General features: G+C 52.8%; 1 protein-coding gene across 2 annotated transcripts in view; it reads right to left on the reverse strand.

Annotated features, from left to right (window-relative positions):
• Positions 1-440: 440 nt before the first annotated feature.
• Positions 441-25640, reverse strand: part of KIAA1671 (KIAA1671 ortholog) — a 132081-nt gene continuing 106881 nt past the window's right edge. For both annotated transcript variants that reach the window (XM_021703396.2, XM_044920852.1), the window contains 7 exons: positions 17471-17589; positions 14279-14534; positions 11278-11452; positions 9256-9383; positions 7654-7787; positions 3704-3786; positions 441-2574 (listed from right to left, as the gene is read on the reverse strand). In XM_021703396.2, the coding sequence (XP_021559071.2) occupies positions 3708-3786; positions 7654-7787; positions 9256-9383; positions 11278-11452; positions 14279-14534; positions 17471-17589 (891 nt within the window). In that variant the 3' untranslated portion in view covers positions 441-2574; positions 3704-3707. The remainder of the gene's footprint in view (positions 2575-3703; positions 3787-7653; positions 7788-9255; positions 9384-11277; positions 11453-14278; positions 14535-17470; positions 17590-25640) is intronic.

Genomic DNA, 25640 nt, shown 5'->3' on the forward strand with positions numbered 1-25640 from the left:
TTTCCAATCAAGGTGTGGGAGGCTGGGCAAAAGATCTCCAGGTTCATCTCATGTTCAAGTGTTTTTCTTCCCTGTTGGGTATACTTGGGCTGAAACATAACTAATTAAGAATTGGAGGGTTTTGCATGGTATCTATAGTCTCACTGAACAGAGCAGGTCTATTCCGACTGTCCAAGATGGTACCAAGGGGCCCTTCCCACCTGAAGGAAAGACAGAGAGCAGCCAGGAAGAGTTGGTCAGAACATGAGGAGTGTCTTCCAAGGGGACCTATGGCCCTGGAGAGCCACCGCATCAAAATTGTTTTAAAACATTAACCGGATCTCGGGGCGCCTGGATGGTTCAGTTGGTTAAGCGTCTGACTCTTGATCTTAGCTCAGGTCTTGATCTCAGGGTCATGAGTTCAAGCCCTGCGTTGGGCTCCACGCTGGGCGTGAAGCCTTCTTCAAAACAGAACAAAACAGAACATTAACTGGATCTAAAACAAAGAAAGAAGGAAAGGAAAGAAAAATCACCGAAAGCAGCAGTTCCTGGAGGAATCAAATTTCCACCCAAGGGCCACAGATAACAGACTGACAACTACCTCAGGGAATGAAAAGAACACACACTGTTATCAAGCAGGGCCAAAGCTCCGGACACAGATGCATGAGGCTTCCAGATGCAAAAGGCTGGGTGGGTGACGGGGGTCGACAACGGTAGCCAAAGGTCAGCCAAAGGTCAGACTGGGGCGGGGGCGGGGCTTCAGTCCCTGTCCATGGTGCTGAACCTGGAGAAACAGGATTGCTCTCCACCCCTCACCCCCACCCCCAAGAGAAGGAAGAGATGGCAAAGGGTGAAAGGAAGAAGAGATGGGGGAGACAAATGGAGACTCCTGGAGATGTGGCCAGGGAGAAGGAAGGTATGTTTTGACACCATTTGCAAATAGTGGATTTATCAAGAAAGATTTTCATGTCTTGGGAAGTCAGTGGGTGGGCATGCATGTGGCCCATCTCTTCCCTATCTAGCCTTAGAAAACTCAGCCCTGGGGTCCCTCAGCAGTCACAGGGGACCCTATGAACTGCCCCAAGCGTCTTTCTCACCAACGGGCATCTCCCAGGCAAGGTTGGCACACAGTTTATGGCAACTCCAGGCATGGCAGGTGGCCAGTCAAGCACATCCAGGATGTTTGCTGGAGCCTTGGGTTTCAGACGTGGAGGAGGCTGGTGTTGAGGATTTCCAAAAAGAAAGACCATATAGAGAGTGCCTACGACCCCCAGAGGTCTTAGAGATTCCTGGGAATGAGCTTAGAGCTAGCAAGAAAGAAAAAAAAAAAAGGAGGCAAAGCAAAACCCATACGTTGTCACCTGGCATCCAGCACGTCTGTCCAGAGAAGGATTTCAGCAAGACCCCTCCCTTCCTGCATTTGGACCTAAAGGAAGCACTTGGTCAGGTAGAGTTGGCAGGGGTGCGGCGGGGGAGTGGTAGAAGGAAGAGGTGAGAGGAAACAGAAGAACCCCCTCCCTCCCATTCATGCATTTGTTCCAATTTGGAATGATGCTTCCATCTTGGGTGCTGTTCAAAAAAGACTGGAGAAGAAGATGCTCAGGGCAGGTCTGATGTTTGGGTGCGAAAGGCACTGCCATCGGGTTGCCTTTGATGAACCCTTGAGGCCAAGGGACAATGGTCACTCCACAGAAATCAGAGCTCAAATGAAAAGAAACCAGGAAAATATATATACAAAGGTGACAACTGGAATTTTCTTTTAAAAACATGGATGGGGTAAGATAACCTGAGACGATTGGATACCTCAAGCCAATTATTCACACATCTTTCCTTCTGCTCTTCAATGTAAAAAACGTATACATATCAAATTTCAAAGAAAGCTGGCTGAATTATTGCTTTAACGCCTTCTAAAGCAAACCGAAGTGATGTATAATGAGCAGGTCATCTATGCGCACGGCTCCATTGTGACGATAAATACACTTGAAACGAGAGGGTGGGTATGTTTAAAAAATTGGAGCTGCTGATTCTTGGGAGAGGGAAGGAGGTGGAACTGGCCCATAAAGCAATCACAACCCAATCCCGTGACCCTGCCTTGGGCCACAGTCACAGCAGGAAACAGAGTCTCTTCTTCCTTGGAAACAGGCTTTTGAAAGGACCTGCCCTGGTGGGGGTTGGTGGGGGTGGCGAGGGGAGAGGTGCCCTCATAATACAGGTGTTTTCCAGAACCCGGGGAGATGGTCCAGCCTCAGACTGACGGTCCCGGAGTGATGTCTACGGTGGGTAGAAATGCACAGTGTTCACATAAAACACAAAACCACCAGCATGGACAATTCTGGGCAGCCTGGCTTCGTCCTCAGCCTCAAGTGTTGTCTGCGGAGACATGCAAGGGCTTGAGGAGGGCGGGTCTTCGCGCCCCGATCGGCGGCGGGGGAGGGGAGCCTGTGGAGAGGCAGGAGGCACGGGGCTGTGTTCTCCACCCCACTGGAAGGGCCCAGGGAGGGAGCCTTGTGCAGGAAGGAATGGCATCAGTGTGGCCTCATCTTCGGGTTCTGACAGTTAAGGCTTCTGTTCGTTAGATGTGGCAGTGACCCTTGTCTGGAAAGAAAGGGACAGTCCTGGCGTCAGCAAGAGGAACATGGGACCCTAGGTGTCTCGGCCATCAAGCCTTTAAACCTTGTCTGGTATTCTTCGAGACGGCCATCCCCCCATCCCCACAGGCCACAGGCTGGGAAAGGTGACTTTTTTTTTTTTTGGAGTGGGGTGAGGAAGGTGGCAGGTGGCCAGGTGCAGTAGAACCCACATGAAGTTTAGGGTCAGGTGAGGGTTCCAGCCTGTTTCCTCAAATGGATGGCTGGAAGGTTCAGAGAGATATCACATGTAGAGCACTACACACAAAATCAACACAGGATCCCATTCCTTATCCAAAACCCTTGAGCACAGATTACCTGGGGATTTAGAATTTGGGGGGGGGGGCGGTTATTATATACACAGATACACATGCATATGTGCACACATATATATTATGAAACACCCCATAATATACCCGCAGCGTAAAGTACAGACATCCACACAGGTCAGGTTTTGCCACTAAGCAGGTCAGGAAAATGCTTTGTGGTCAGTGTTTTCTGCATCTGAGGTTTCCGGGGAAGGGGCTGGCGGGTCTCCTGGGCTGCTCACATCAGAGCCAGCTTTCAGGGGGTATGAGCCGTATGCTTCTATACGTAGGACTGACCGCCAGCACTTTAGTGCCTCCTCAGTGACATGGGCACTGTTACCCCATTTTACAGATGGGGAACCTGAAGTTCCCCTGAGATATGAAGTCATTTGGGACCCACACCAGGGCATATCTAATCTTTTGACTTTTTTAATATCCTTCTTTTTTTTTTTTCAAATTAAATTTTAATCATACAGGTTGTATACGAATGTAAAAATTGGAGACATTTCGAATTAAGCTAACCCCTGATGTCCTGCCTTTCCACTTCATAAAAGGGTTTTGAGATGCAGTGAGAAGTGCGTGAGCCCAGAGCCTAGGTTATCTGGCTCCTCGACCAGGCTGCCCACCTGGGTTTTTTTCCCCTAAGAGGAAACAGATCAGCACTACCCTCTTTATTGGAACCCAGAACACCCGCACCCATTTTCCCTTCTCTCTCCTAGGATACAACACCTCGAGTCTCTGACCCTTTGTCTCCCGGTCCAGGTTCCTCACTGCATCCCCACTTCATACCTGCTCAAGCTTGGTTTTCATACAGGCTTTGCCTCTTCTTGGATTTTAGCTCCTTTAACCACTGGGGAGAGGGCTCTTCTGACCTGAAACCACAAAGCCAGTGAGAATCAAGTGCGAGCCAGCCTGAGGGCTCCTTATAGTCAGGGCTGTGAGGTACCCGACCCCGCATCCTCAGTGCCCAGGTGATGCTGAGCCGGGCACTCGAAGGTGGTAAAGATGCCATGTTAATGTGATCGATGAGCAAGAAACAGGAATTAAACAAAGCGCCCAACAGCAAGGAATCGTAAATAAATCACGGTACGCCCATTCTATGAAATAATCTGCAGCTGTGAAGTCACGCTGACACATGAATTATCTCCGTCCATCCATCACCCCAGGCATGCCTCCATCCTTCTAGCTCTCTACCCAGGTAAATGCCTATGATGGTTAATTGTATGTGTCAACTCGGCTAGGCCACAGTACCTAGATATTTGGTTGAACATTGTTCTAGATGGTTCTGTGAAGGCATTTTTAAAGACAAAATCAGTATTTAAATCAGTCGGCTTTCAGTAAAGCAGATTACTCTCCTTATTATGGGTGGGCCTCATCCAATCCCAGTTGAAGACCTTAATAGAAAAAGACTGACCTCCCCAGAAGAAGAGGGAATTCTGGTAACAGACTGCTCTGGGGACTCAAACTACAATATTGGTTCTTCCCTGAGTCTCTAGCCTACCAGCCTGCCCTGCAGATTGTGCACTTGCTGGTACCCATGAATGGGGGAGCCAGTTCCTTAAAATCAATCTCAATCTCAATCTCTCTCTAACTCTCTCTCCCTCTTCCTCTCTCTCTGTCTCTCCCTCCCTTCCTCCCTCTGCTCTGTGTGTGTCTGTGTATACACACATCCTATTGTTTCTGTTTCTTTGGAGAATACTTGACTAACACGATGTCCGTGAGACACAGATAGATGCCTTATGTTTACCAAACAGTAACACATATGACCGTTTGGGGGAGGTAAGGTTTGTTTTAACTTTTCTAAAGTGAAGAACACACATGCAGAAAACTACTCAAACCACAAGTGTGCAGGTCAGTGAATCTTCTCAAAGTGAATATATTCGAGCAGCCACCATCTCAATCATGACACTCCCGAGTATTTTAGTTTTCACTTTCTTCACGGACTTTGCTGTGTTCTCAGAAGCGCTTGTAGTGAGAACATACCGTCTTAACAAAAGCCATGAAGTCGTGACTCTTTGCAACTCTTTTCAAGAAAAAGATCGTTTTTACGAAGCATGTGTAACGGCCTTGGGAAAATGGCCCACATGAAACACGTAACAGGGAAAGAAGCTACATGTACGTTGTGATCTCAAGTACATTTTAAAATTAAAATGGAAGGAGAGATGGCCTGACCTCACACTGGTGGTCTTTGCAGGGTGGGATCATCGGTGATTTTGTTTTCTACTTTATATTCTTTTTATATTTTCCAAAATTTCTTTTTTTTTTAAGATTTTATTTATTTATTTGACAGAGAGACACAGCGAGAGAGGGAACACAAGCAGGGGGAGTGGGAGAGGGAGAAGCAGGCTTCCCACAGAGCAGGGAACCCGATGTGGGACTCGATCCCAGGATTCTGGGATCATGACCTGAGCCGAAGGCAGATGCTTAACGACTGAGCCACCCAGGCACCCCTATATTTTCCAAAATTTCTATGGTGAGCATAGATTATTTTTTTAAATTTTATTTTATTATGTTATCACCATACAGTACATCATTAGTTTTTGATGTAGTGATCCATGATTCATTGTTTGCATATAATACCCAGCGCTCCATGCAATACGTGCCCTCCTTAATACCCATCACCGGGCTAACCCATTCCCCAGCCCCTCCCCTCTAAAACCTTCAGTTTGTTTCTCGGAGTCCATAGTCTCTCATGGTTCGTCTCCCCCTCCGATTTCTGCCCCCTTCATTTTTCCCTTCCTTCTCCTAATGTCCTCCATGTTATTCCTTATGTTCCACAAATAAGTGAAACCATATGATAATTGACTTTCTCTGTTTGACTTATTTCACAGCATAATCTCCAGTTAGAATGGCAAAAATTGACAAGGCAAGAAACAACAAATGTTGGAGAGGTTGTGGAGAAAGGGGAACCCTCTTACACTGTTGGTGGGAATGCAAGTTGGTAGAGCCACTTTGGAAAACAGTGTGGAGGTTCCTCAAAAATTTAAAAATAGAGCTACCCTATGACCCAGCAATTGCACTACTGGGTATTTACCCTGAAGATACAGATGTAGTGAAAAGAAGGGCCATATGCACCCCAATGTTCATAGCAGCAATGTCCGCCATAGCCAAACTGTGGAAAGAGCCGAGATGTTCTTCAACAGATGAATGGATAAAGAAGATGTGGTCCATATATACAACGGAATATTACTCAGCCATCAGAAAAGATGAATACAGGGAATACAGGGAAAGAAGTTGATGTGCATCAACGTGGATGGGACTGGAGCATATACTACTTTATAATCATACACAAGTACTCACAAGATCCAACCTGTGTTGATCTCAGAGAAAGTTCCTGACCCCAACCCCTAGAGGGCTCAGGGAACTTGCTGACCCAGCTGGGGTGGGATGGGGGTGTGCAAGGAAGGAGAGGTCCCCTGGGCAGACAGGACTCTGGGGTGCCCCAAGCAAGCCTCACCCAATGGCAGAGGCACCAGACCAGGCCTCCAGAGATGTTCCTCTGAGACCCTGGTCTGGGGGCTCCTCCAGCCCCGGAGAAACACTGGAGTGCTCGGCTGACTCCAGAGCCACCCTGCAATTCTGGTATCTCCAGAGCACGAGAGGCACCATCTCAACTATGGCCTTGTTTCTCTTAACCTCTTGTCCTTTCGCTTCCCACAGCCCGCTCTGTGCTCTGCTAATAGGCACTGCCTACAGACCCCCTGTGATGTCAGGCCTCTGGGCCTTTGCACGTGCTATGACTTAAGCCTGGGGAACCCCTCACGCTGCCATCTTTTTGTCTATCGTGACTCAGCTCAGGCAACTCCTTCTCCTGGAAGCCTTTTTCTGCACTTTCCTTCCTCAAGTCTGGGTTACGAGTCCTTCCTCTATCACCGGGATCAGATAAAGAGCCAGAGAGGAAGTAGTTTTTTGACTCTGTGGGTCCTGGGGTGCCTGCTACAACTAGCCAACCCCACAGCCCTAACGGGAGCAGCCCTATACGGAGAGGAATGGGTGTGGCTGGGTGCCAATAAAGCTTTATTTACACAAACAGACAGTGGGCGGAACTTGGCCCATGGGCTACAGCTTGCCAAACCCCGCTCTGTCGCAGCACTTACAACATTACAACTTAGTGTGAATAATCCCTCACTTTTATGTGTTAACTTGCGGTAAGAAAAGCCCGATGCATGGCTCGATCTCAAGACCGTGAGATCATGACTTGGGCTGAAATCAAGAACCGGACGCTCAACTGACTGAGCGCCCCGGGAGCCCCAGAACCCCACTGTCCTTTCTCGAGCACGTCTGCAAGCCAGTGCCAATGCAAAGGGCTCTGCACACACTTTCTCCTTTTGTCCTCATGACCACCCTGGAAGGTTAGAATGATGAGTCAACCCATTTTGCAGATAAGGAGACTGAGGCCCAGAGAGGCAGAGTGACACCCCCCACCCCGCCCCCAGGCCAAGCAGCTCGGCTAGACTAGGTCAGTAGTCCCACAACACAGCCCTGGATTTCCATGTGGGACGTGGAGGGGGGTGGGGGAAGAGTAAGGCCAGCCGGCCTGATTCCTGGTCCTCTTCCCCCCTACCCCAGCGTGTTTTTAGATCTCAGGCTGCCGAGAGTTCACGTGAACAAAGTTCTGCTGCTAGAGGGAAACACACAGCTGCAACTCGCCTTTGCATCCAGCTCTAAGACCCAGATAAGCACCCCCCAGAATTGCATCCTGAGTCCAGGGTGGAGGCCTCATCCCCAAGACCCCTCACCTGTCGTCCTTCTCCATGCTGGAGGGCAGCACGCGACTGCCCAGCTGGAAGGGGGACTTGGGGGTCTTGGGCTGGGGGGCCCAGCCTGGGGCCTCACTGGGACTGTCGGCCTCTGGCCTCTTGTGCAGTTGAGCCTGGGGAGAGAAGAGAGAGCCGAGTCTGTTACCACCTCTGGTCTGCGGAAGGCTCCCATCTGATGGCACCGTCACTGTTTGGCAACAACAGGGCCCCCCAGCAACTGAGCGGACCCAGGCAGGAAACACAGGGGCGGGGGAGATGCCACCTGACCTTGGAGGCTAAGAGAAATCGGAGGCCAGGCGAGCAGTCTACGCAGCTACCCTTGGCCACTAGGATCAGAGAACCAGCACCGAAACCCCACACAATCGTGTCCTCTCCTCTTTGATGGAAAAGCCACCACCTTGGGACGGGATGTTCTGTCTCCTTTCACTTCCCAAGAACCCCGGCATGGAGGTAATGGCCCCATCTTGCAGATGACACTCAGTTCTGTGAAGCTTTTTGGTCCTGTGTCCACATGGATAAGATGAGATTTTGACTATCATGCTCCCACAGAAAAAAGGCAGGGCCGATGTCCCCCATTTTGGGGGGGCTATGGTCGGGAATGGGATGACAGTATGATGTTCACAGAGCTCCCCTGGGGGCCCGGGGGTGTGCTGGTGGTAGGTGACAGGTGTCTCTGAGGCAACGCTGGGCAGCCCCCATCACCTTCGTCCGCCTGACACCTCTCTGCGCCGAGCACCTGCCGTTTGGCGACCAGGCCTAACGTATGTGACACACGTCAGCCGGAAGTAGAGGCTGGCTCTCCCCATTTTACAGTGGAGTAGCCTCAAGGTCAAAGATCAAGCAGTGTGCCTAGAGGCACACAGTTTTCAAGACCTGGGATTCACCCCGGGTCTGCCCAACCCAACCCCAACCCCAGGGCTCCTTCCAGAATGAGCCCAGTAGCCTCCCCCGACTGTTGCTGACTACCAGGGTCAAGGAGCTCACGCTAACTGTAGCAAACGAGTCGCAGGAGCCTCGTCTCGACAGTGTGCGGGGGACCCGAGCGGCGTCCAGGGACCCAAGCACCGGCCTCGGGAGTTCCGCGGGGTGCCCGCCGGGAGCCCGTGCCTTTGCAGCCTGCTGTGCCGGGCTGCCCTGTGACAGGGCATTTGTTCCGACGCTGGAAACAAAAGGCAGGAAACCCCTGGCCTAGGGCAGCGGCCGCCACATGGTCCCATCTGGCAGGTTTATAAATCAGCCACAGGGACAGGCGTGCGTGTGCTGTTCACGGACTTTTTACTCTTGCAAAAAAGGGCAGGTACTGTGGCCGTGTGGGCTACTACTGGGGGAAGCTGGGTGAGGCACGCATGCCCACCCCCGGCACTATTTCTGCAACTTCTTGTGAGTTGAACTGTTTCAAAATTGGAGGGGAGGAGGAAGGGAGGGAGGGAGGGAGGAAAGAGAGAGGGAGGGAAGGAAGGAAGGAAGAGGGAAGAGGGAAGGGGGAAGGGGGAATGGGGGAAGGGAAGGAGGGAAGGACACATGGAGCCTGTTCTCCTCGCTGCCGAGGTGGAGGGTAGCTCTGGGTGTGAAGCTTATTACCTTTAGCACTGCCGGGTCCATGCCTGGAAACACAGGCATCCTCTGCGGATGGCTGGTGGGGGTCCTCTCAGCCCTGGAGGGCTTCTCCTCCTCCTCATCGGACTCTTCCCTCCTGGGAGATTTCTCTTCTGTCGCAAAGAAAAGAGCACTGACATCACTGGCAGCCACCGGATCCTCTGCACAAAGTCCCTCATGCAGTCCTCGCACCAGCCCAGCCCGGAAGTCGTCACTGGCCCATTTTATGGATGAGGACAAACTCAGGTTCCTCATGGCTGACAATGCGGTATGACGGATGTTCTCCTGGGAGAAGGCACAGACAGACCCCCCTCCTGGCTCCTGGCTCCTTCCCAGTCAGGGAAAGAGAAGGAAGTCTTTGGCAGAGAGGCAAGGAGACGGAAACGCCTTCAGCCAGCAATGCACGGGGCTGGTGGTCTCAGAAGAGGGCGTGGAGGGCTTCATGTGTCTCGTGGAAGGCCTGACCAGAAGCCACTTCCCTTCGCAAGAGTCTCCATTGCTGGGACTTCACTCCATTGCCATGTTCCAGCCTCATAGGAGAGACTTTGGCGACACGGACCGTTTGTCCCCACTCCTCCGGGAGTGAGGGGTGAGGAGTTTCAGCCTCCCGGAGGCCCTGGCCCGGGCTTGGGCGCAGTGAGGAGTGCGGGGAGGAGGTGGGGATGGACGAGGAGGAACCAGGCAAGGCCTGCTCCCCTGGAGCCCCTAGGCCATGCAGGGAACTGGGGTGTGTTCAGAAAGCATACCCCCAGGCCTCCCCCAGCCCCAGGCCGGTTCCTTGAAGCTGCTGGGAACCAGACTGCTGCTGCCACGTTCCAGCTAGGGGTACTGGTGTGATTCTGTCCCCATGTTGGTTTTTATTTGCTCCAGGCAGCTCGGTGGAATTTGGCTCAGAAAACCCAGAAAGTGTGCAGAGGTCTCAATCAAGGCATTTAAACACTTCCTTTAATAATAGACATGGGGGGGGGGCGCCTGGGTGGCTCATTCAGTTAAGCGGCTACCTTTGGCTCAGATCATGATCCCAGGGTCCTGGGATGGAGCCCCGCATTGGGCTCCTGCTCAGCGGGGCGTCTGCCTCTCCCTCTCCCTCTGTGCCTGCTCTCTCTCGCTCTATCGCGGGTAAATAAGTAAAATCTTTAAACTAATAATAATAATAATAAACATGAGGTAGGAGAGGGAATAATAAACATGAGGTAGGAGAGGACAAACCCCATGTGAACAAAGGCCCTGCAAGTGTTTGGGGGACACACCACAGCATATGTGCAGAGCAGGGAGGTCACCTGCTACGGTTTCCAAGAGGAGATTTTGCTTCTTAACACTCCTCCATGGCTCCCCATCCACAGACAAAGTCGAACTCCTTAGCAAGGAATCACGACTGTCCATGAGCAGGCCTCTGCCCACCTTTCCGGCACGACCGCTGCTATTCCCGGCGTGAGCGGCCCTGAACTGCGTAGAGAGACCTCTGCCGCACACAGAGATGGGCTTCCCGCACCCCTGCCCCTTTGAGCCCACTGTTCTGTATGGAATACCCTTCCCTGGCTGATGCCTCTTGGCTCTTTGAGATTCAGTTCAGGTTTTGACATAGGACTCAGCCAAAAAAGTCCTTAGAGGAAAATGAGTAGCCTTAAAATAATTCATTGGAAACATAAAGACTGATGATAAATAGAACTCGATCTTTCAACTCGAGAGTCTGGGCAAAGACCCGCAAACAAACCTCAAGAAAGTATCAGTGACTTTAGTAAGGATAAAGGCAGAAACAGCAAAAACCTATTAAGTTGTATCTCTGTCCTTCACAACCCGTGGAGCCCCAGTGAATATATCATCCTGAAAAAAACCTTTTTCACCTAATTTCTAATAAGGTCTGTACAATAAGAGAGCACAGGTTCCTATGTAACTGTGTTCTAACATCCTACAGCCTACAAAGTCAGGAAGTTCTTCTTGGTGTCTAACCTAAATCCGTCCTGCTGTTCAGTGTGGCATCTGTGGAGAAGGGAGGGCACGGAGTACCTGTTGAGTCCTTGAACATCCACACGTTGTCAGCCTCCTCCTCCAAAGGAGACCTGCTCTCCGACTCACTGACTCGGCTGCGCCGGAGGGAGTGGGAGATGGGAGCCCGGCGGCGGCTTCTCTTGCTGAGCTGCACCCGGGTCTTGAGGGCACTTGAGTCGAGGACTGAGGTTTGCTTTGGGAGGGGCAGGCAGGAAGAGGGAGAAAGCAAAGGGAACCATTAGTTGAGGGTGCCGCCCATGGGAGCTTCCCTGACGCACGAGATGCTGTGGGTGGTACGTGGGCCAATATGTTCACATTTTTATGGCCACCGCAACACTGTAAGCCCCAATTACTCCGCGAAACACACCACGTAGGCTGGTTACAATGATCACATGAGCCTTGAAGGCCCTGGCACAGCCCCAGAGTGGACATGAATGAAAATGCCTTTTCCCTCCTGGTGACATAGGAGCATGGAAGCTGGAACCCCTGCTCGGTATACAGCAGGGGCCCAATCAGTGTTTGTTTGCTTGCTGAATGAATAACTGGATACATCATCTAACTAAATCCTTGTGGGAACCCTATTCACACGGGGCCCGGGAGCTGAGGCATCCTCGGTGCAGTCCCCCTTCCACCCACAACCTCCTTTGGGGGGGCAGGTAGAGGGTGCAGAGCAACGCACTTGCGCCAAGCCTTTGCCTACAAGCATCACACTCTGAGCAGAGGCAGGTGGACAGTCCGTGACTGAGTGACGAAAGGTGTCAGGGGGGCACACCAGCCAGGGGCGCCCAGCCAGGAGGTGGGGCAGCCCCTGGCCCAGCGATCGCCTGGGGGAATGGTGGCGAAGAACTCAGAGCTCTGTGTTCAAATCCCACTCGGTTCAAATCCTAGCTGCATGAGCCGCGGACTTCACCTCCCTGAGGTGCCCCTCTTTGTAGAAAAGGGGATCACAGGAGTACCTGCCACCCACGGTGGTCGAGAGAATTCAGTGAGTCCAGGCGGGGCAAGTCCTGGTTTGAGACAGTGTCTGACCAAGGCTGACACAGGCAGCAGCTGTTACCGGCCATCTCCCGTGCTCGCCTGAAATGTGGGGTCCTCCCTCTCGGGTCTGCTTTGGAGAAGCTCCATCAGCCAAGGCCTTTTCAAGGAGCGATGACGGGCTAATTTCGGTGAATCATTTCCCACCGGTTGGTAAGTGGCAGACGACACACTGGGGGCAGGAGGAGGGAGCTGATGTTTGTGCAGCTTCTTCTCAAGGTGGTCACAATGGCGGCCAGTGGGGGGAGCTGATGGGGCTGGGGGGGGCGGAGGACGGAAGTCCCAAACTGGGGGATCGCTTCTCAGATCCAGTTTTTCAGACTCAGAGAAAGGGGGGAGGGAACTGCCCCAGGAAGGAGCTGGCTTGCAGGGCAGCTGGGTGTGTTTCCCCGGGGCTACCCCTCGGCCACAGGCTGGGGCAGGGCCCGGATGCCTCGGTGCCTCAGCTTCCCTTTCAGCCTCCAAACGGCCCCCACAGGAGCCGCCAGTTGTGGTGGGCAGTGCCCGTAGACTTCAGTACGTGATAAATAAGCAGCCAGACCTGGGATCGGGGACACTCGCATTTGAGTCACCCAATGGCCACGTTGGTTCTCCCATCTGCAGGATGGGGCAGGAATTTTTGTCTCTTGGGGCTACTGGCCTATGAGCAGTCTCACCACTCGGGGACTGGTGGCTGTTGACACCGCTGTTGGTATTTATAATGGATCCTGAGAAAGAACAGCTTAGTGTTCTAGAAGGTAAGTCCAGCGGATTGTGCCATGGCTCGGGGACATCCTATAAGCACGTAAGCTACAGCCACGCTTGGCACACAGCTTGAGCTTGGTACATGTTTGTTGAATGAATACCTGAACACATCACCTAACTGAATCCTTCCAACCCACACCATGTGCATGTTTATATAATGGGGTGGCCCAAGGGAGACCAAACTTGTGTCTTTCCCCATCTCTGCCCTTAATCCAGAGGTGCCAGCAAGAGACTCTGACTGTAGTTAGAAGGGGGAATTCCCTTTGAGGATCCAGAGGAAGCCCCTTCTCCCAAAGCACTGGGGGTTCCTTCTCCGGGGGGGAATCTGGGTAGCCATCCCTAAGGGTGTGGGCATGAGGCTTTACTGCCAGGAGACTGGGTTGCTTTTAGGTTTTGCACCATTTAGATGATGCATCCACAGGAGGGTGGGCTGGGGGGTGGGTAGCCCTACTGTCAGGGGAGGAGAATAATGGGACTTTGAGGATTGAAAAGGAAACTGTGCCTGCCCCCTGCAGGTGGGGCTCCTGCGGGAGTAAAGAGGACAGGTACTGGTCTGGAAGGGGCTACAGCGGGATGCCGTTGGGCCTGGGCGGCTGGCATCCAGGAGGCTGGTTCTGCTTGGGACCTAGAAGAGCTGAGTTCTAGGGGCTGCCCCCGGGGACCCACGTGAGGGCTATCTATGCCTGAAGGGTCCCCCTTCCCGGACCTGCCACTACCCATTTACAGAAAGACTTGGATCTGCGGGCATCAGAGACACGTCCCACCGAACAAGACCCTCGTGAGAACACCCAGCAGAATGGGTCTGAGCAAAACACCAGACTCTGCACACCTGGAATTGCAAACCTCAGGCAGCCCACCCCCCAACTGTCTCCAAGCCCCTGGAGATGAGGCGCCAGACTTCCTGCTTACCAAACACGTGCAGGCTAGGATCAGTTTTAATTTGAACCCATGTGATTATATTTGAGGTCATGGAGCCCACTGTGCCGGTTATCAGTGGGTGAGGAAGCCAAGGCTCAGAGAGGTGAAGACGTGTGCCCCAAGACACACAGCTGGTGTGTGGCAGGTGCAAGCTACACACAGACATCAGTCCCATCGCAAAGACTGTTCCCTCTGCACCCACCACAGGGGTCCCTGGCACACAGATTCTACCCCTGAGAGGGGCCACCCACTGGGAGATGCCAGAGCATCCCTTTAAGAAGAAAGGACTCTTTCCAACACACGCTCCCAGTTATGGACTTACATCAATGAAGGAGAAGTCGTCCACCCTCTTCACGGGGCAGGGGTCTGGCGGAGGCAGCCCCTCCATCCCATCTGTGGATTCCAAATCGGTACTGGATTGGTCCACGCTGGTGCTCCGCTGGTCTCTGGAGCAGCTGTGCTGGTCCCCGGCCGAGGTGGCCTCCGTTTGAGAGGACAGTGAGGACAAGCGGCTGCTGGGGAGCTGCTTCCGGGCCGACACGGCACTGCTGTCCGGGGACGGGGACTCGGGGGCCAGACTATGAGAAAGGAAGGAAGGGAGACCTCATTTGTGCAGGTGGTTGGACAGAACTGAATTTCCAGCAGAGGAGGTGCAGAAAGCAGGTTCAGGCTGTGCTTTCTAAGACACAGGACATCCCCGTAGGCTATGTCCTTTCTGGGCAAGCCTGGCGCTGTTCGTGGTGCCTCCAGAACACCTGGACAGGGATGGAATGGGAGGGGCCGGTCCGGTCCCATTCCAGACCCTCCAACCCTGCCCTGGGCAGGAGGGCGGGAGACACTGGGCACACGTGGCGACTGGGCCCTCGCCATGTGGCGAGTATGAGCCCAGAGTATAGAGTCCACACTGGATTCCCACCACTTGGAAAAAAAAAAAGAGAGAAAGAGAATATAAAATACTGATGCATGTTGAACTGATAATATTTCGGATCTGGATTCACTAAAATATTGTTATTTAAATTAAATTGTTAAGATGTTTCTTTTTTACTCTTTTGAGGTGGCTCCTGGGACATCTTAAATGACCCAAACCTCATGTTTGCGGCTCGAGTTGTGTTTCTGTTGGACAGCGCTGACGTCGATCAAAAAATCACCAGCAGTCCCTTCTGGTAGAGCAGGAAGCAGGGGAATTTTCTGCATGGTTCCATTCATTCATGCATGCATTCAGTCAAGATTTACTGAGCACTTACTACGTGCCAGGCACTGCTACCCACTGAATCACTGAATCCTCTCCCCAATCCTACGAGGCCGCCACAGTGCTATCAGGTAGGATTAGCCCCGGGAAGTTAAATATTAACATCGCTAAAGACAAGGAAACCAAGGCACAGAGATGTGAAGTGGCTTTGCCCAAAGGGGCAGAACTCACTCCAGAATCCATGCCCTTGACCCTCTCCGACTTCTGGGATTTCTTCCCATGGTAATGTATTTAAGTACGGCTCGGATAACTGGAACCACATAAGACAGAAATGTAAAAATAAGTTAAGTCATTATGCTAAAAAGCACTCCCCATTAAAAAGACACCAAAGTCAAGAGCATGGGAGAGCCAACCCTGAGGAAGGGCAGCCGGGCACGGGACACCACCTCCTGAGAGGAGGGTCTGCCCTGGAAGCAGGGCCGCACCCCTGCCCAGAACCTATCCTGGTGCTTCACCGCGAGAGCACATCCAAGCTCTGTCCGCCCTGGGATGATTTTATTACTCGGAACAGGCAGGATGTGGGGGTGCGGGGTGGGACTGAAGCAAACCCCCCACCTCCGCCAGACAAGAGGGAAATACCACCGAGGAGGCAGCAGATGGCGCTGCTGACCAGGACTGGGGACGCGCGACTGCGGGATGGGACGGGCCAGGGAGGGGGCGCTGCAGTACCTCCGGGGAACAAAAGGGGGCGCCCACCCACAGGAGCGGCCCCAGGTCCCAGAGGCCAGCTGCGGGGAACGGAGGCTCAGGAGCGGGGCAAAACTGAGACGCAGGCTTCCGGACTCAGAGTCCAGAGGGCTCTTGAAGGAAATCTAAGTGAAGTCTAGTGATATTTAAGGACGCTTATTAACGGCACCCATGTCACGGGTTCGGCGAGAAAAGGCTTTCACAGGTACTACACGGTATCACCTTTGCTTCCTTTTGTCTTCTTCGTACCCATTTTCAATTCCATCCACCTCCATCCGACTTTCACATCGTCGGCTGTGGGACATTAACCCAGTAGAGGCTTGTGACGACCACTCCCGGCTGGAAGCGCAGGGGAAGCAGGTGGGGGACCTGGGGTTGAGTCCGCCCGATCCCTGGGCATACCAACCACAGGCGAGGAAACTGAGTCACACAGAGACACGGCCAGCACAGGGCCATGCCGGAGGCAACCCAGGTCTCTCTGACTTCAAAAGACCACGCAACCCTGACCATGGTGGCGTGACCACGCGATCCCAGGGCCCTGGGCTAGGGAAGACGTGAGCTGAGAACACGGCAGTGTCCACCCCATGTGTCCACGAAGCCACTCCTGTGCTCGATCCCGCCCCAGGGGGAGAAGAAAAATTGTACTTTTAAAATAATGAACAGGGGCCATGAGCAGGTGCTCCTACTACGTGCCAGGAAATATGCTAATTGCCCACAGGTTCCCCTGCCAACAACCCTGTGTGGTGGGGTGCCTCAGCCTTCACCTCTGCAAGATGGGGCAACAGGATTAGACGTTAACACATTTACGTGCTTACAACAGTGCTTGGCATGTACGCTCAATAAAGCCCGGCTGTTTTTACAAGCATCATTCCCTTCCTACAGGGGAGGAATGTCAACTCTGGAAGGCATATAACTCAGTTACCCAGAGTCCCATCGGCAGCTGAGGTGGAGCCGGGATTCAGGGCTGCCTGCCTCCTGTATCAGGCAGACATCTGAGGGCCCTATAGGCCATCAACTGGGGCGATGTTAAATGCAAGACAGCTTATGAAGCAACACGTGGGGCATGCTCCTCTGTTTGTAAACACACACGGACTTACTGAAAAAAAAAAGTCTAGACAGACGTCTAGCAAGAAGCATCAGTGCCTTCATTAATGACCCGTGTGCTGGGGTTACAGGTGTTTTCATTTTCTTTGTACTTCCTTTCATCATGGCCAAATACACATAACGTCAAGGTGACTATCAGTGACGTTGAGCACGCTGACCGTGTGGTGTAGGCACGACCACGATACAGTTCTAGGACATCTTCCCAAAAGGAAGCCTGGCACTTAACCCACCCCCAGCCCCTGGCACCTAATCTACTCTCTGTCTCTATGGATTTACCTATTCTGGACATTTCGTATACCCTTTTAAAATAATTTTTTTGTACTTTCTAAATTTCTTTTTTTCGGACAAGAATGGATTACGCTGCTACCTACAGACAACACAGGTTCGAGGAATATAGAAATGAGGGGGCACGTGGGCCACGCTGCCTTCCATCCAGACGCGCCACCCTGCAGCTGGGAGCCCCGCAGGCCCTACCTCTCCCCGCTCTGGCGCTGGTCTGTCCATGTCCCATACTGGCTGTCGGCTTCCTGCACGAGGGTGTCGGTGTCCTTGGCCTCGGGGGGCCGCCTGGAGAAACACTGCTTCAGCTGGTCCTGCAGAGACAAGCCAGAGGGGAGAGATTTCCATCAGGGGAAAATGCTCAGCCTGGTCCCCCGGCTGACACAGATCACACGGCATTGCCCCCGGCTCAAACCCGCCCCAGCTCTCTACTGTGCTTAGAGGCCGGTGCAGATGTCTGGGGTGGGCATTAGGGTGACCAACTGTCCCAATGTGCCCAAGACACCACAGGAGGCAGGACGGTCGGTGTTAAAGGCAAGCAAGCTGGGATGAAGGCGTCACCCATGCAGGGTCCTGCTGGGCACCATGCTGCCCAACCTCAGTGCCCCTCTGTCCGCCTAGCACCACATGCAGGACCATCTTCTCTCCATCCTGGGTCTCCCAGGACTTGTCCACCTGGTTAGGGCACTCCCTCAGCTGTCCCCCGCCCCCGGGTTCCCACCACCACCACGCTTCCAACACAGCATCCGCGGAGCATTTAACTGTGCCCAGCGTTGACCAAGCTGTTTGCACACCACCTCTGGTGAACTGAAGTTCCATGGCCATCCTTATTACAATCCCATTTTCCAGATGAGAACACTGAGACTGAAGATTGGTGAAGAGACATGTCCCAAACCAAACAGCCAGTGCATGGCGAAGCAGACCTCAAACCCGGACAGGAGGCTTGGGTCCACGTCCAAACCAGTAACCACTGCACCCCAGGCAACCTGGGGTCCCTCGGCTATCACTGCCTGCTCAGTTGCTGCCTGTGCCCTTGCCCAGGGCACTTGGAAGGAGTGCTGGCACAGTGTGGGCAGCCACGGAGCTCCATTAAATGTCTGAACTGCTGGCTTCCCTACCTTGTTCACTTTCAGCGAATTAAAAGCCCATTCCCTGCTCAACAACCTTCAATGGCTCCCTATTGTCCTCCGGCGGAAATCCAATAGCCCTGTAGTTGAGCCCCAAATTTCCTCTCCAGTCCCATCTCCCACCCCACCCCAAACAAACCCTTCCTCCCACCCTCCCTGACCTCCTCACACATCCCAGTCTCTGCAGGTTTGCTTGCGCCCCTCCCTCTTCCTTACCCATCCTGTCGGTCAAAACCATTACAACCCAGTGATCTCTCCCCCTGCTGAGCTCTTCCTGCCTACCCTGGACTCACTGTTGTACCAGGTAAAGTTCGACATCGAAGTTATTTACTCCATAGAAATTTACTGAGCGCTTACTATGTGCCAGGCACCAGGGAACTGGGCTTGGTGGCAGGCGGGGGTGGGGGGAGGGTCACGGCACAGACGAAGCCCCTCAGAGTCTGTAACTTAGCACGAGGTCGGGATGTTCTATCATCTTTGCTCACACTCCACGCCTTTTCGCAGCTTCTACAAAACCGTTTTTGGCGGAACAAGCCTGTGTGGTCCAGGGGAACGAACCATTTGGGGATACTTGTGTACCCCGGGATGCTCAAGGGGGTGCTGTGGGAGGGGTGTGTGCAAGGACAGGAATTCAGAATTAAGCCCTCAGCCGCCTCTGATAAACAGCCACGCTCGAGGACCCCAATAACAGCTTACTGTCCAAACAACCCAACACCACTCGCTGCCCACAGAACACTTTCTCTAGTCACCAAAAGAATATGTGTTTGTTGTAAAACATTTAGAAATTCTAGAAACGCACAAAGAGAAACGCTTTAAAAATACCCGTCACCCATAGACAATACTCTGGCACAGTCCTGCCCGGAATTTCCCCTGGGTCACTTCATCCAGATCCTCACCTTTAAATGGCTGAAGAAGATCCCACTGGATGGACTCAGCGCCATTCATGGGACCAATCCCCAAGCGCTGGGCATTTAGGTTGCTAAATATTTTTCCCTATTCTAAACAACGTGACGAACATCCTTGAGGCTCAAGTGACACATCTCTGTGATTATTCCCCACAAGAGAGATTCCTAAGTACAGAATCACCAGGTCAAGGGGTGGCCTATTTTTAAGGCTTTGGCTCCTGATGAGCGAGCGGGCCTTGGGACAGGCTGCCCAATCGCCAAGCTCATGGGCAGTGTGTGTGTGGGGGGGGGGGAGGGGGGGGGGTGTATGCACGCTTTAGGGATGAAGTCAGTCTCCACTCAGGGAAACTCGGGAGGTTTTTGCCTTGAAAGATCACCTGACAGTCTCAGACGCCCGCACCCTGAACAGAATTCTCCCTGGTACCCAGGAAGGGAAGTGGTCATCTGCGCATGCTCCCAGTTAAAATACTGTTTTTCAAAGATGTCACAGAATCGGGCATTCCCTAACTTAATCCCCTACATGGGTCAGATTCAGAAGCCAGAGGGTGGGGACTCAGGGATTCCTTCTGGTGGGCTTGGCATTGCTGCCCTGAGCTCCTGCAGGGGGCTTGGGTGTGTCCCCCCCCCCCCCCCCCCCCCCCCCCCCCCCCGCCAACCCCATGCTAAGATCAGCAGGAGGCACAGGGTTGACAGCTCTGGGTCACGGCTCAGGGGAAGGGGAGTCCTTGTTGTCTCTGCTCTGCTCCTGCTGTGTGGCCTGGCATTCAAGCGTCACTCTCCTATTAGAAAAGCAAGGGTTGTTGTGTGGCTTCAAAGAGGTCTCTGGAAATCATTCGGCTTAGGAGCCAGGAGCCAGGTATCAGAACCATTTTCTTTTTTTTTTTTTTTTAAAGATGTAAAAAAGATTTTATTCATTCATTTTGAGAGAGAGACAGACAGACAGAGAGCACAAGTAGAGGGAGAAGGAGAAGCAGACTCTCCGCTGAGCAGGGAGCCTGATGCGGGGCTCGATCCCAGGACCCTGAGATCATGACCTGAGCCGAAGGCAGACACTTAACCATCTGAGCCACCCAGGCACCCCAATCAGAACCATTTTCATAGTCCTCTCCCCACCGGGGGACGGGGGAATCTTTCAGTACTCAGGGATGGAGGAAGGGAGGTCCAGGTGGGGCCTCTGGAAATCGGAATGGCAAGGTGGGTAGGATGCTGAGGGTGGACGACTCAGGGCGGGAGGCAGGCAAGTTGCTTTCTGGCCTCCTTCGGATGGCCTGGAGGCAAGGGAGGTGGGAGCCGGACATTAATGGTGTTCAGCAACCACAGGTGGGTTTCCATCCATCCCTGTCTGTGGGCCCTCCTGCAGAGGTTTAGGATTTGCGCACAGGGGTGTGGGACCCCCACGGGCAGGGATGCATGCCTTCTGCCTCCACTGCCTAATGCCACACTTCAGATTCCCAAGGGTAGCACCCCTGACTCGTCTCTCCCTCACTCCCCCAGTCCTTCAAAGTCTCCTTCCGGAACTTTCTGTCCAGCCTCGGCCAGCTCCAGTGTCTCCCTGCCTCCCTCACTTTTGGTTCCTCCCATGACACTTCCCAAAACCAAAATCTGGGCCTGCAGGGTCCCTGCCAAAGCCCTTTAATAGCCCATATCCCTCAGGGTGAAGTCCAAGCACCTTAAAAATGGCTTGTGGGACCTTCATCAATGGGGCTCTTCCCCCCGCTCCGCCCCATCCCCTGCCCCTTCCAGGCCCTTCCACTAGCTGTGCCACCCTCATGTGCCCCAGGCCACTCGCTCTCTCTCACCTCCAGACCTGCTGGAGCAGCCGCTACCTCCCGGCCATCCTTCAGATTTCAACTTTGATGGCTCTTCTTCCAGGAAGCCCTCCCTGAACCATCCCCTAGATCTCAAGTCTCTCTATCCGTGCTATTCAAGATGGTAGCCGCTAGCCACATGTGGCTATTCAAATTTAATTTAAATCTGTTCAAATTTAAAAATACAAAGAATTCAGTCCCTCAGTGGCACTAGCCACTTCAAGGGCTCCATAGCCCCATGGGGCTACCACAGTGAACAGCACAGCTACAGAGTATTCCCATCACTGCAGAAAAGTTCTGGAGGACGGCACTGCTGTACAACTTCCCGCAATATAATAATTATAATTGACCTGTTTCTTTCCAGTCTCCGTTGGACGAGCACTGTTTCTGGATCCAGAATGTCTGGATTCATTACATAGTAGCTGTGTGACGCTGGGCAAGTGACTTCACCTCTCTGTGCCTTCGTGTCTGGACAAAGCAGATGTTAAGTATGCGGCTGAATGCCATACTCTTTAACACAGACCCCCTAAGTTTGGAGTAATTCAGGGATTAGGATGATCTAAGGGAATTCATCTTATAAATAAGGCTTAAGAAAGCAAACCGTTTATCAGCACTTTCTCCGGTGAGTATCCTGGTAACCTTGTGTGCGCTGCAAATTATTCATGCCTCCTCCCTCTGGCAGACCCTGGCAGCTCTTCAAACAAGCGAGGCTTGAGCTTTGCTCCCAGGGTTAGGAGGCCTTGAGATCAACCACCAAAGGGCCCCAAAACTCTTCTAGAAAAGTCAGATTTGTAATTAGCTCAAAGGCAGGATATGCTTCCAATTCAGTTTTGTCTCAGAAGCTGCTACAAAAACCCTCACTGTCCGCAGGCAAGTAGATACTGGCCGGGTCGTCTGAACGCACACCTGACAAACTCACGATGAAGACGTATCCATCTGAGGCACACAGGTGTCCTGGGGAGTCCCCCGTCTGGAACATGAGCCAGGCTCTCGTGATGTGCACCCATGACTGATATCCACCCAATGCCCACCCACACTGCAGTTGTCACTTGTCACACGAGAATAATCAAATCGTGTCCTTTAAAGCAAGAAGGACTCTTGAGTTGATTCAGTTGACCGTTTTCATGTGAGAAACTGAGGCACAGAGACAGGAACTGCTGTCTGGCTCTTAGTTCTCCCAGTGAAAAAGAGGCAGCACTGGGACGCCGAGTTCCTGTCTTGGAGGTCCTTCCAGCCGCCAACATCCACCTGCTTCTACCTTTCCTGATGCTTTGAGAGGCTCTGAGGAGGAAGTGTCTATTACAATGGGAAAATGTACATGAGAATGCTCTTAAAAACTTCAACAACTTGGCAGGTTTAAAAACCACTTGCTCAGACCAGTAGCTCACCAAACCCCAAGCCTCTGGTGGGTGACGACCTTGCGTCAGCCCAGAGCCCATAATGGATAACTTCGTAACAGCCGTGCCGGGGAGACCAGGCTAACACAGGCCTTTAAGGGCTGTGTTTAAACACGCCGTAACACACATCCTGAAACTTAAAACATGCATAACCCTCGACTCAGCAATTCTGGTTTCAGAAATTTATCTCAAGAAAATCATTAGACACGCCTGCCAAGATCTATGAACACGGATGCTCCCCGCAGGGGAGCAAATATTGCAAAATACCGGGAATATCACTGCAAAATCCTGGGGACATCACTGCAAAATCTTGGAAATGACCTAAACGTCCAATAAGATGGGGATTGGTGAAATGCAATACTATATATCCATACAACTCAATAAACACAGCCAAAAGAATATTTACTATCAGAAAAAGATATCCATCTTATACTAGCAAATGCGAAAAAAAAAAGGTAATGCGACAGCACGTGTGTACGTGTGTTATGAGACCAGTTTTGTAAAAATGCATAAATGGATAATGAGCACAAGCGAAGGAAAACCTCTGGAAGGCCCCCCAGCAAACTATTACCAGTGGCACCGTCCATGGGGAGTAACAGGCAATTACTGATGATGACTTATGTAGCATCTGAACTTGTAGTTTTATATCCCACTATAATCAGACAGTACCATCAAAATCAAATAAAATTTATTAAATCACACCTCTAATACGATCATATTGTACGCACCAGGAATGGAGAACAAATCAGAAATCTTCACTTGTTAATCTGTATCAGAACCCAGCAAACTTTTTCTTTACAGGGTCAGATAGTAAATATTTGGGTGCTCTGTGGGCCCAATGAGTCTCTGTCCCGATGACGCAACTCTTGCCAGCTACAGACAATATGGGAGTGTGCGTGGTTGTGTTCCAATAAAACTTTATTGACAAATACGTGGCTGGCTGGATGCGGCCCACAGGCAGCTTGCTGGTCCCTGACCTCTACCCTTTGGAGTACCAGCTGCATGAAAACGGGGGCCATTCCATCCATCCCAAACGGGGGCCATTCCAGGCACTTAGAACAGTGCCTGGCCTATGGTAGTTGTTGAATGAATATTTGTTGGAGGAAAAGTGTTTCCAAAAATAACTTTTTTTTTTTTTTGCAGTGAGTAGGTGTGAGCTTCTTAACCAGAAAAGGCGATGCAGTTAGGGAGGGGGCAGGGGAAAGAGAAAATATGGCACCTGTAGGTATTCTGGGGCGTCTGACACATCCGCCTGGGACAGAACCCTGAGTCAGGACGGCGCTCCGCTGACAGAGCAGTTTTGAGCAATTCAAGATGTGCATCCCCTTCCCAGTCAGCAACTCTACACTCCCAGCTGTGCGGGGAGGCTGGCTGGGTGACACCTGCTGGGTCTCTGCCCCTGAGGGCCTGCAGCCCTTCCTCTTTCCTGCTCAACTCCGTCTTGCACAACAGCTGAGAAGAAACAGTAATATCGAGGGACTGATACTCCTGGTGCTGGCAATGTGCCCTTCATCTTGCCATCTGATGGTCCCAAACAACCCTATTCAGGAGGAATGCCACGGACCCATTTTACAGGGGAGGAGACTGAGGCCCGGGGAGGCAACCTGACATGCCCAAGGTCATGCAGTTACAAGGTGTGGTGGAGCTGGGATTTGAACCTGGGTTAGTCTGATGTCCAAAGCTCGTGCTGTGTCTCCCGGCTCTGGCTTGACATGGAGAGCTTGTCGGGTCCTCCATGGTCATTTTACAGATGAGAAGACCAAGGCCTGGAGACAGGGAGGAAGTGCCTGGCGGGGCCTGGCATCCAGGTGTCACAGCTCCCTGTCCTGTACCAGCCACCGCACAGTCCATCTCTAGTGGCGCCCGTCGTGGGGTCTCAGACCCAGGAAGGGGAGGAGGAGGGGGAGGCGGCCGGCCAAGGATGGGCTGGCTCCCCCAGTCTGTCACATCCACTCTGTGCGCCCCAGTCCAGGCTCTTTTCTTTTTTTTCTTTTTTTTAGATTTTATTTATTTGTTAGAGAGAGAATGAGAGGGAGGAGGGGAGGAGAGTCAGAGGGAGAAGCAGACTCCCCGCTGAGCAGGGAGCCCGACGCGGGACTCAATCCCGGGACTCCAGGATCATGACCTGAGCCGAAGGCAGTCGCTTAACCAACTGAGTCACCCAGGCGCCCCTCCAGGCTCTTTTCTTAAGAGCACTGTCCATCTTACCACAGCCTGCTCTGAATCCCGAGGTCCAGGGCCCGCTCTCCTCGCCGCGTCTGCTCCCCCTCACCGCCCCTCCCCTGCGGCCACAATGACGCCCCTTCACACCACAGGCCTGCACCTGCGCTCTTCCCTCTGCCCAGGATACCCCTCTGCCTGGCCAAGTGCTGCCCCCAAGCGTCAGCTCGTGGGGTGGCTCCCCTATAGCCCAAGTCCGAGTCCCAGCTGGAGTCCTCTCTCTGCGAGGCCTGACCCTGGCTGGGGCTTCCCATCACTTGTATGGTTCGTGGGATGCCTGTCTGTCCCAGGACAAAAAAATCTCCCGGACCGGGCGAGTTGCATTTTCTCACCTTTGGATTCACAGTGTTATTTGCAGTGCCTGGCACTTAGTAAGTGCTCAATAAAGCAAACGGGAGGAGAGAGGGAAGGAGGGAAGGGAAGGAGAGGAGAGGAAAGACGGGAGAGGGAAGGCAGACAGGCCAAAAGGAACTGGACAGGGGGCGGGGCCAGGCAGCGCCCTCAGAGTGCACCCAGTGCTATCAGCAAAACCTCACACGGTGTCCCCTCCCTGCGGCTCCTCACAGCCCACCATGCCACCTCGGGCTACAGCACACTGCCCAATGGCGGGGGGTGGCGCCCCCAGGGGAAGTCGGTATGACGGTACCATGCCAGGTGCCGACCCCTCTCAATGGGCTCCAAGAACAACAGTGCAGCCATAGCCAGCTGTGGCCAGGTGTGGTGGCCTGGATCGGGCTGCCTCAGGGTGTGGGCCGGTCACCTGGCTGCAGTCCACTCGGGACACGCCACGGGCTTCACTCAGCGGGGCAGGAAGGTCTTGAGGTCATCTCTGGGGTGGGTGGCAAGCTTGGGGTGGAGGAGGGAGGGTGGAGAGAGCAAAGGACAGACAGACAGGCAAACAGACGCAG

The sequence above is a fragment of the Neomonachus schauinslandi genome, chromosome 14, assembly GCF_002201575.2.
Source record: "Neomonachus schauinslandi chromosome 14, ASM220157v2, whole genome shotgun sequence".
Taxonomy (NCBI): Eukaryota; Metazoa; Chordata; class Mammalia; order Carnivora; family Phocidae; genus Neomonachus; species Neomonachus schauinslandi.